We start from the raw sequence: 11,388 nt of genomic DNA, 5'->3' as shown, positions 1-11,388 counted from the left end.
CACAATTCATCTGGTCTTCGCTCATTAGTGTTCAAGGCCTCAAACCTGTTCCTGAGATGATTCTGAAATTCAGGTGGGATGAAATCAAAGTCATATTTTGGCTGTTTTAATATAAATAATCTGCTTTCAGCCAAGATCCACTGGTCATCGGCAATGAAATCCCTGGTGCCACGGGCTCTTCAAAATCCAACTTTAACTTTTGGTCATTCTCTCTCAAAGTAATGTTCTAATAATGTTTTAACACATTGCCGCACACTTTTAAAATTGACGACCATGCTTAGAAACACATTTGCCATAATTTGCGGCAACATGTTAATGTTCTTCAACAATATTTTGCTTGCATGTGATATTTATATTATTCAGTAGTTTCCACATTATGTTGGATCACGTTTTTTGGGAATGGAAACAGCTGTCTTCCAAAGTCCTGGCACAAACTGGTGAGCAGGTCCAAGGCTGTGTCTATTATCTGGAAAATGTCAGTTGGTATCCTATTGATTCCTGAGGCTTTATATTTTGTCAATGATTGCAATGGAGCTTGAACAACTTCTTTTATGAGCACTGGCTCTTTATCATACGATATTTCCTGAAATATTTCAGTGTCAACCAATTCGTTGTACAGTGACTAAGTATTCCTTCTACCTTCTTGCGATACTTCCTGCATCATTCAAGACTTTTTACATAGCGTTTCTCAGTATTGCAACTCGAGATATGAATTTCTTTTCAGTACTTTCAGTTTGAGAAATGCTGAATGAGTTCTTCCTTTCTTATTCTCCAACTCCAGCTCTTTGCGCATTCCATTTTAATACATTGGTCTTTTTGAGATGTCCTTTGAAATCTGCTCATTTCTTTTACCTTGACATCTCTACCCTTAGTTTTGGCTTCTCAATGCTCTGGTGAAATTTTCAGTCTCTTGTGATATATATTTTAGTCTTCTTGTATGTCTTTGTAATGACCTTTTGGTACTTCATGAATACTATCTTTAATGTCATCCCACAATTTATCTGGTCTTCAATCTTTAGTATTTAATGCCTCAAATCTGTTCTTGAGATAATTTTTAAATTCAGATAAGATAAATTTAAGGTCATATTTTGGCTCTTGTTCTTCAAGTTCAAACTGAAGGTGAAGAAAATTAAGGCCAAGCAGCATAGAAACTCAAGAATAACTAGTGACAAATTCCAGTAGGTGATCAAACTATTGTCTCTTTTGGTTCCAGGAAGACATACAAGAAATCAAGTTATAACTCAACTCCCTCCCTAACTTGTATATGTTCTTCAAACACCAGTTTCACATCTTAATAAGCTAATTATGTATGTTCTAGGAAGTCCATTCTAACTCTATTGGTTGCTTCCATGTTGACTAACCCTCAGATTACCTTTACTGATTTCTCTACTCCACATCAAGGTAACAAAGACCAACAGCAATTAAAAGACACCTGACTTATTTACTGAGAAAACATAGCCTGAGGCCCTATTCAGAGTCATCAAGCCCTGACCTGATCGATGTACAGACATCACTCCATACAGGGATCTGCAAATGAATACAACAAATGTCTCATCTTCCCTGAATCCAGTGACTAAAAGGATATTCCATCTCCATGCGAATGTCATCTAACCGTCCCTTCAGATCATAGGAATCTTCTTCTCCTTGTTCATCAAATACAGTCAGCTGTACTCTCATATCATCATTTTCAATCTCTCGAAGATCCTATAAATGGCAAATAGTAGAAGAATCAGGAGACTCAGAAGTGTCTTATTTGGTTAGCCTAAATCTTTCAAATACTTTTAAAATTGGAAATCCAAGTTACACAAGAGGTGCCTGGGGCTGTAAGAGCAGAAAGGAACCTGTCCAGCATTTTAATGACAAAGTATTTCAACTAACCTGCAATGCCTGATGCAATCCCAAGCGCATCAGTTCACTTCGGATGTGAACTCGAAAGTCAAGTTCTTCAGCTGGTGTGATGAGAGCATTGATCAGTTGTAGACATCCCACCTAAAATAGGAAAATTCAACAATTAAGCCAATGTTGATTCCTACTGATCAAGCTTCCATTCTCCTTACATTCCTAAGACTTCCAAATACACTTGCAAGACAAAATATAAAAAAAAGAATGACTTTCTACCATAGTAATGATGCAAAGAGGTCTAAACCCACCCAATGATTTGAGAGTATACCTCATCTTCCTAGCTTATAAACAAATATGCCTTTTCTCCCATTTTATGAGAAGAACTGTTTTCCCTTAACTTGAAGAGTATGCTAGTTATGTTCTCTTCAGAACAAATTCTTAAATATAAAATGCATAGTCGGGAACCACTTTATGTGTTCTATTAAAAGATCAAAAGAACCTAAGCCTCTGCACCTTGATTTCTATCCTTGGGCCCAGTTTCAAGGGATATACATGCCTTGAGTGCAATGGAAGTCCCACTTTTTAATCCATCTAGCAGTGACTGAAAACGTTCTACTTCTTCCATTTCAGCTCTTTCTGTCATTGCCTCCAAAACCCTTTCATTCCTGTTTAAGAAAAAAGAAAAACAGAACTGCCCAGGAGCCATGACAGACACATATAACAGGAAGATTACATAAGGGTACAGAACCCTTAGGAAACAGAATGTTATCAATGCTCTAAATTTCTCACATCACTCTTCTCATCCCTGTACTGGGAGACATGATCTACTGAAATCTAAGACCATCTCTTTAGAAAATATACTTCCAAATGCTCATTCCTAAAATACTGACATACCAAACTAGAATCCCTATTTTATGATGCATAAATTGGTACAAATTTTGGAGGAGTATCTAAAGCCACCCAATCCATTTTTAATACATGCAACATTTTAATTACTTCTAGAAACACATCCAACATTGATGTATAAATATGAAATAACACATGTGCAAAGATGTTTATTATAACATTTGTAAGAGTAAGAAATGTTTATCATATACAGGAGGAGCCAGAATCTGCTGGTAGAAAACAAATTCTAGGAACCAAGCAATTCTTTATAAGGATTTGTTAAATATGTTATGGTATATGCTATTGAATTCTGAATAACTTCCAGTGATAATAAGATAGATCTGTAAATACTAACATAAAAGTTCAAGATGTACTGTTAAATAAAAGGAAAGTAGGTGTGAAAATTTGTTTTGTAACTCAGTTTTTGTTAAATCAGAACCTGCCACAAAAATAAGTCTAAACATCTTACTGGGTTGTTTTTACTGGGGTTTTTTTTTTCCACACATCATACTAGTTTCAGAATCATAAGCCATTCTTCTCAGTTCTAAAATATCATCCTTTGGGATGGTGAAAGACATCTAAGAATTAAGGAAATGAAATATGTCTGTGTATGTTTAAACTGGGTGGCTCCTTGGAGGCAAGGATTCTGAGGCTCCATCTAACATACTTTGGAAATGTTGTGAGGAGAGGCCACTCCTTGGAGAAGGACACCATGCTTGGGAGGGTGAAGGGACAGCGCAGGAGGGGAAGGCCCTCTATGAGGTGGATTGATTCAGTGACTGGGATAATTGGGATGGGAGTGTCAGAGACAGTGCGATTGGCACAGGACAGAGCAGAGTTTAGGGCTGTTGTACACAGGGTCGCTATGAGTCGCAAGCGACTCGATGGCACATAACAACAACATGTTTAGAAAAAGATCTATGAGGTTATACTAAGCTGATATAATAAACTTTATATAGAGTTGGATGTGGTGGATGGATTAGGCTGTTAAATTTTACTTTATCAACTTCTGTATTTGAATTTTTTTTTAAAAATGTATGAGGGGGTGGAGTAAAAATACAATCAATAAAGACAATACGGAAACACAGAAGACAACCTGTAAGACCTCGAATACTCAGTGGTACCTCCAGGACAGGCCTCATCACTTAGGAATGTTTTAAACTTCATAGTGTTCACTTTCGGGGAAAATAAACCTGTGTTGTCTAGTACTTAAGACCAACACAGCAATACACAATTCAGTTATCCTCTAAACTAGAGACAATGGTAAAGGAAACAGAGAAGAGAGAAATCATTCCAAGAGCATACATGTCCTCTGGCTGTGGGAGGATACAAAGAGCAGACAGCAGCTTAACTGCATCAATCATCATGTTGGGCACAGCAGGGTCCATGGCTCTGACCAGCAGCAGGATTCCTTCTTCTGTCTCCAACATTGTCTTAATTCCAAACTAGAAGAACAAGAACAGAGAAGGACAGCTTAAAGTAGGCATCTAGAAAGGGACAGGTTCAGGGACAGAATACTTTTCCTAATACAGAAATGAGCAAGACAAATAACTTTCTAGATGATATATTATTATTCTATGTCTTCCAAGAATGAATATTTCTCCTTAACACAAAATAAATAAATATCCAAGGGAATACTAGACAATGAAAGAGAGATTTGTACTTAGGGCCAAATAATTGTGGACTCCTAGAGGAAAATCTTTTGAATACTAAAGAGGTGAAAAGATCCTAAAGTATTAGCAATCTGTAACAAACCCAAGCAGAGAATAAAGCAATTATTCCAACAAAATGATAGTTAAAGATTACGGAATTCAAGGCTCAGTAACAGAAAGTATGAAAAGATAAAGAAAATCGAACCAACTCTCTGAAGTAGAAGCTAGAAACGGTGCGCGTGTAGGTATGTAGAAAGGCCTAAAGGAAACTGCATATATGGCAACGAAAATCACATATGAGACTAACAGGGGAGAGTTAGAGACTTGAATCTTATACTCCTAGTTCCTTTTGTGGGTTTGCCAATAGAAAGGAAATAAAGTTAAGATGGAGACTAAAATAGGAATAGTAAAGAGCTTACCTTGTTGTTCATAAATGCTTTCAAGCAGCGAATGATCTCATGTTTGTTACGGCTATCATAGCTTCTGTAGATAGAAGACAAAATTAGTGAAGTTCTTTTTTTCCTTGTCCCTTTCCCATCTGGATTTTCAATCTTGCAAACAAGGATTGTAGGAGCACCTCAACTACTGTCTAAGTAAAGTCTGGCACTTAACACTTTGCTGTTAAATCCTAGCAACAAGTAGATAGCTGAGGAAGTATCTCTATCATCAAAGGTCTTTGGTTTATTCTCTCTCAATCCAAGTTTTTAAAATTACATTAAAACTTTACTTCAACTCTCTTGAGCGCCTAAGTGCTAATTTCTATCAGAATAACATCCCATCTATTATTATTTGCCTCCCTAAATAAAAACTTTCTATTTGGGAGGGTAGATGGAGGAGGCCAGCCCTTGAATTGTTTCAGAAAGGTCCCCCAAAAGTAGTCACTTTGGTTCAAGATGGCTTCAAGGTAGCCTAAGGCAGTTCAAGGTACTGTTGGAATTATCCCAGTGTTAAAGACCACTGTAATGCTAGATCTAGATCAAGAAACAGATTATGCATATAACTGCACCTCTGAAAGGGACATGACCCAGGCCAGATCATAGGGCAGCTCTACATGAAACCAGATCCTATTTCCAGACTGAGTAAGAACTTGAGCTGGAAGACTGGTTATCCTTTTTTTAAAAAAAAAAAAAAAAATAAAATAATAAAACAATCCACAATAAACAACAAAAACTAAAAAAAAGAAAAGAAAAAGAGACATCCCAACCAAAAAAAACTCCCACAGCTCCCTAACTGAAACACAAGGTTTATTCTAAATATTCTATGTATTTATAGAAATCATTCTGATTTTTAAAAAAAGGAAATGGCACAAACAAAACCAAATATAATGACGCTTAAAATGAGGAGGAGATCACAGAAGATCAACTAATAGCTTTTTTAAAAAAAAAAATTCTTTTTTTGTGTTTTTTTCATGAAAGTTTTGAGACTAATCATCTTATGTTACGGGAGAAAAATGGCCAATCTCCTCCTGTCCAATTTGCTGCCTCTGAAAACTCACTGGAAGGTCAGTTCCAACTCAACAGCATGTAATAACAACAATAATATTATCTGGCATATATTTTGTGGTGGTGATGGTTGTGTGCCTTCCAGTCAGAACCAGCTCACAGCTGACTCTCTTGTAGGTTTTCAGAGGCAGTAAATAGCACAGAAGGAGACCACACATCCTTTTCACATGGAACAGCTGGTGGATTCAAATCTCATGCTATAGGGGATTGCAGTGCAGCTTCTTATCACTAGGCCACCAGAGAGAAAATACTATAAACTTCTCATAGTTCACTGTCCTGCTCCTTCCCTATATTAGTGCCTATAGTCTCCAAGATGATGAGACAGATGGGAAGCTCACACTCTCTATATCCTACATATTAGTATATACTACATAGTTCCTTTCTTCCAAGATTGGTTTTTCTAGAGGCACAGAGCAGAATCATGGTTTTCCCAGTAACATTCTCTTCCACAAAGCAGTTAATGTGTTTAAATCACTAACCTTTCAGTAATAACAGAGCATTTAACAAATTTAGTAATAAAACTCATTATAAAAATGTACACATATGAATAAACATTTGGTAATACCATCTGAGACAAGAGTCTAATAACAAAAGTTTACAGAATGCTCCTGGGCCTCCACAAGAAAAAGACTGATAACCCAATTACAAAATGGGCAAATGACATGGAAGGAATTTTCACAGAGGAAGATATCAGAATTGCAAACTAATGCATGAAGAAATGCTCAAAATCACTGGCAATAAGAGAGATGCAAATCAAACCAAAATGAGGTACCATTTCACTCCAGTAACACTGGCAAATTTTAACAGGACAGCAAGTAATAAATGTTGGAGAGGATGTGGCAAGAACTCTTATACATTGTTGGTGGGATTGTAAAATGACAACCATTCTGAAAGACAGTTTGGTGCTTCCTCAAAAGCTGAACATATGACCCAGCTATTCCACTACTTGGAATATACCATGAGAAAATTAGAAGTGAGGCTCAAATGAAGACTTGTACATCAATGTTCATAGCAGCATTATTCACCTTCACAAGAACATGGAAATAGCCCAGATGACCAACCACAAACAAATGGACTGAGAAATTATGGTACATTCACACAATCGAATACTACACAGCACGCAGGAACAACGATTTTGTAAATTATTACCTAACTTGGGAGGGACTGGAGAGCATTATGCTGAGTGAACAAACTCAGTCCACAAGGACAAATAACTGTATAAAACCATTATTGTAGAATGAGTATAAGGATCTAAGGTGGAGAGGAGGGTGGAAGCCGAGGGATGAGGATGTGTAAGCAGAGATTAATCATGGAGTTGTATAATTTGATGGGGGGTGAGGGAAACTGGAAGAATCTGTTCGGGAAAACAATATATTTGAACTTTGTAAATAAACTAGTAAAATTAAAAACTGTACATATATGAAAACAAAATTTAAAGTTGAATGAAACCTTTAAACTCAAGCTCCTCCCCTCTTTTTCTTGTATCTATAATCATTATTTATCCTCTTGTTACCCTTATAATAAATCCTATTCTTATCTAATAACATATTCACCTGGTCCATAATTTTACATTTAACTGTTCTTTTCTCCTTCAGAGAAAACTCACTCTCTTACTACCCTCCACCTAGAAGATGACAGGACTTGGAAGTTCTCACCCGGCAGTTTCCTCTTTCTCATCATGAAGTCGTTTAAGGATGTCCAACAGGGAGGCCAAGCCCTCAGCACCAAAGGTTTGCACCCAACTGTAAGGAACAACACAAAGACAACACAATATTCAATCCAGGCAATAGGTAGTTAGTCACAAAAAAAAAGTTTATCCTCATAACTCTTTTACTCCAAATGCAGACCATTATCAAACTTGCTTGACTCCTTTATCTTTCATTTCCTCCAGTGTACTCCAACATCATTTTCTAATCCTGCTACTTCCTCAGAATCCTCACCTGACAGGGTTGTTGTTGAGAGAGACACGAAGGGACTCTAGACAGTTGAGCAGAGGCATATCCCTCAAGCCTGACCTCAACTCCTGAATGTACATCATGGCAGACCTAGAGCTCTCCTTCTGGCTCATGCCCTAGATAAGAAGCAAAAAGAGAGATCAGTACACACTGGACCCAGTCACAAACTGGGGACTAATGTTAGTCACTGCAGCATCAGTGATGGATTAGGGTAGACAAACATCATACAGACCATCAAACAGACGAGACAGAATTTCTCATCCCATTCCCCATAAGTATTTCATAAATATTAATTAGGAAAAAAGTACACAAGAATGGTTAACTTAAATGAGAGAGTAAAAATCGAAGGGGATATACAATAGAAGGAAACAGAATGGATAAAGACAGAAAATATCACATAAAATTCACAAAACAAACAGTCATCTAAGGGTTTAAGATAAAGGCATAGTTTCCACGTTACAGATACCTGCCCCAGAACTCACAGCCTTAGAGGTGTGCAAGTACTGGGACACCATCTCCCTCTTGATGATAATGTCCTTCTCTCTCAAAGGTTGCTGTTTCTCCTCATTCAGATTCATATCCACCTGGTAAATGAAACAAAAATTAAAAACTCAAAACACAAAAAAATTGCCTCAAATGCCTTATAGGTTTTTTACTGTAATATTTAGTAATCTTTTTAGTGAATATGTTTGAACAATTACTGAAAAAAATAACATTTTCCTATTTAAAGCTATTACAGATGATGGAAATCCCTTGAGGATAAATGTGGTTAGTATTTTACTATGCCACAGACATTTTCATACATATATACACATACCTTTTTCCTAACAAAAATGGACTCAAAATAGATGAAATATTTGTTTTGTACTGTTGAAAGAAATTTTTTTGTGTACTGCAGACCCACCTTCCTTTCCAAATTGAAGCACTGGATAAGTGGCATGATCCAAACACCAACACCAGGTCCCCGTCACTCTTATTTGTGGTTAACTCAGTCCTATACAAACTCTTTGCATCAGAATAATTGGAAATTGCTCAAACAAAAGCCACTCCACAGACATAACTTACAGTATTTTCTGGGGGGGGGGGGAAGGCTCTGCTTGAGCCTATGGTAAGTATGTATATAGAAATAAATTACATAGTATATTTCCTCTTAGCGTAGGGGGTTGGAAGACTTGTTGCTTTCAAGTAACAATAATAGATTGAAGTTTTTCAGACTTAATTCCCTATTTTTCTCCCCTTTTTCAGATCATCTGAATAGTCAAGTTGCAAAGTGGTAGCTCTTTGTCACCTAATCTAAAGATAAGGCATGTTTTACCTGACAAGTTCAACATTTTAAATCTGGAAGACTTCACAAAAACATACAAATTTCTGGCTTCTGGAAAACAGAAGCATCCAGAATACTGAGCTAATATTCTCTGCTAGAACTGAGTTGTCTATTGAAAAGGACTTGTGGCTGCCCTTTCTAACACAAATGTCAAATAACCTTCAATTTACTAGTTTCTTCCACTTTTTCTAGCATGTTCTAACTAGCTTGTTTAACTTATTTACATGACTTCAAACCAGTTCTTCCCAGCTAACAGAGCAAAACAAGACTGGATTCAAATTCGTAAAATACAGGTGAACCAGAATAGTAAAAATTATGGGTCAATATTTTGTTAGAAACTTAACCTTCCTCTTACACAAGAGCAACATGGGCTGCACAACAACCCCTCTCTTCCCCAGCAACATCCGAAACAACAGTACCAGCTTAAAGATGGTGCTAACTCTGCTACTTTGTGTGTTGCTCTCTACCACTCTGGTAATAATCCCATTTTTCATATCAGGCTCCCAAAAGGGGTTCACTACGCCCCTTCCCAGTCTCCCATTTCAGAGCTTTGACCAGTAATTTTCCCCATTGTCCTTGGTCGATTTTCAAAATTCAATCCTGTTCTAACTTCATTTTTTTTAAATTTTATCTTACTAATTTTAATGAACATTTACAGAGATTTTGGATTTTCATTCATTCATTGTTGCACTTTTTTCTTTACTCCCTACTCCCAGTTTGCTCCTCTCTTTGAAAAGCAAAAGATAAACTTCTTCGTTGGTATACAATCCCCCTCGACCCCGACCCTGCCCCCCTCTAACGTCATTTTTGAGCCCTGACTAAAAACAGTTCAAATCGGTTCAGAACTCTGCTTTTCTATGCTACTTGCTGTGTCAAAAAGGCATCTATATTTGCAATCCATGGTCAAAAGAATGTTTTAATAGAACATATCCTCAGGTTTTTTACATAACTGGTATGTTAAGACTATGCTTAAAGCAAAAAAAATAACAGTAATGACAGTTGTCTGCCTACGTTAAGGGTTTCAAATATAAACACCTTATAAGGTATATACTATGTTGTTCTTAGTTAAGATGAAAAAATTACCTAATGTTAGAAAGCAAAGAGAGTTTGAACTCAGATCTACTACCTCTAAAACTCATGCTTCTAACTAAGTTATGCCATTAATTTCTATTTAAGTCTGTAATTGTATATCTATACAACAAACTAGTGTTTTGTTTCTTATAAACAGAATACAGCTTTGTGGATAGAATCTTATGACTAAACATTTACAGTCCACACAACAATGTTATTTTCTTCTCATAACAGTTGCATTATTTTTTGTAAAAAATGTTTGATTGAATTGCAGAACTATAAAGGGAAGAATGAACAATAAAGATCTAAGCTGTCTTTAAAAAAAAGATAGTTTTGTTCTGTCTTTTGATTTCCAGTATATTAGTATTTTTTTGAAAGAAGAGTGACAAAAAATTAAGAGTTCAGGGTACCCAGAGAAGCCTTCTTTATAACCCATGGTAAAAGCATGAAATATCTCTGGGGACATGGAAAGAAAGCAACCTGCATTCTAATGTGAGGATGACCAATTGTTGTTGGGCATTATCTAGCTGAGTAGTCATAAAGTTTGGGGACCAGCAGCAGAATCAATATACTGGTCTTATGAAATTTGTAAGCTTATAATTAAAACTTTTCAAGGCTTAACACTAATATGGTCTCTTCCTCACTGAGGAAAGCAAAGTCAGTCAAATTCATATATACTTCATTACTCAACTGTTTTCAGTTGCAATCTCTAAATGTCTTGCAGTGATTATAGAAACTCTGGTGGCTCAGTGGGTAAGGAATTGTGCTGCCAACCCAAAGGCAGGCAGTTTCAATCACAGTTGCTCCGAGGGAGAAAGATAGTAGTCAATATCCTCCTGTGTGACTTGTAGGTTCTGAAAACTCACTGGATGGTCAGCTATGGGAAGGAAAGTATGAGTGATCAAAGCATCAGAATTCTCTTTCCAGATTCACCATTACATAGAAGATCGCCTACTCATTCTTCAGTTTCTTCTTTGAAGAAATATAGAGATGAAGTATAGAGAGGACTATGAATACTTCAACATTTTTATCTATTTAGGCTTATCCCAGAGATAATATAAGATAAGATAATTATATAGTGATATATGATATGATATGATATGTTGTTGTTGTTGTTGTTATGTGCCGTCTGAGTCGCCTGCGACTCATAGTGACCC

General features: G+C 36.6%; 1 protein-coding gene across 2 annotated transcripts in view; it reads right to left on the bottom strand.

The window, feature by feature from the left end:
- The window catches only part of DIAPH1 (diaphanous-related formin 1), a 173,711-nt gene that overhangs the window by 94,494 nt on the left and 67,829 nt on the right, over nucleotides 1-11,388 (bottom strand). For both annotated transcript variants that reach the window (XM_006891133.1, XM_006891132.1), the window contains 8 exons: nucleotides 8,319-8,420; nucleotides 7,822-7,952; nucleotides 7,537-7,623; nucleotides 4,799-4,862; nucleotides 4,033-4,172; nucleotides 2,399-2,507; nucleotides 1,879-1,989; nucleotides 1,586-1,704 (listed from right to left, as the gene is read on the bottom strand). In XM_006891133.1, the coding sequence (XP_006891195.1) occupies nucleotides 1,586-1,704; nucleotides 1,879-1,989; nucleotides 2,399-2,507; nucleotides 4,033-4,172; nucleotides 4,799-4,862; nucleotides 7,537-7,623; nucleotides 7,822-7,952; nucleotides 8,319-8,420 (863 nt within the window). The remainder of the gene's footprint in view (nucleotides 1-1,585; nucleotides 1,705-1,878; nucleotides 1,990-2,398; nucleotides 2,508-4,032; nucleotides 4,173-4,798; nucleotides 4,863-7,536; nucleotides 7,624-7,821; nucleotides 7,953-8,318; nucleotides 8,421-11,388) is intronic.

Source organism: Elephantulus edwardii, unplaced genomic scaffold (assembly GCF_000299155.1).
Source record: "Elephantulus edwardii isolate Elephantulus edwardi_28Jun2011 unplaced genomic scaffold, EleEdw1.0 scaffold00095, whole genome shotgun sequence".
NCBI lineage: Eukaryota > Metazoa > Chordata > Mammalia > Macroscelidea > Macroscelididae > Elephantulus > Elephantulus edwardii.
Note: the sequence above shows the minus strand (reverse complement) of the source record. Positions and strands in the feature narration are given on the sequence as shown.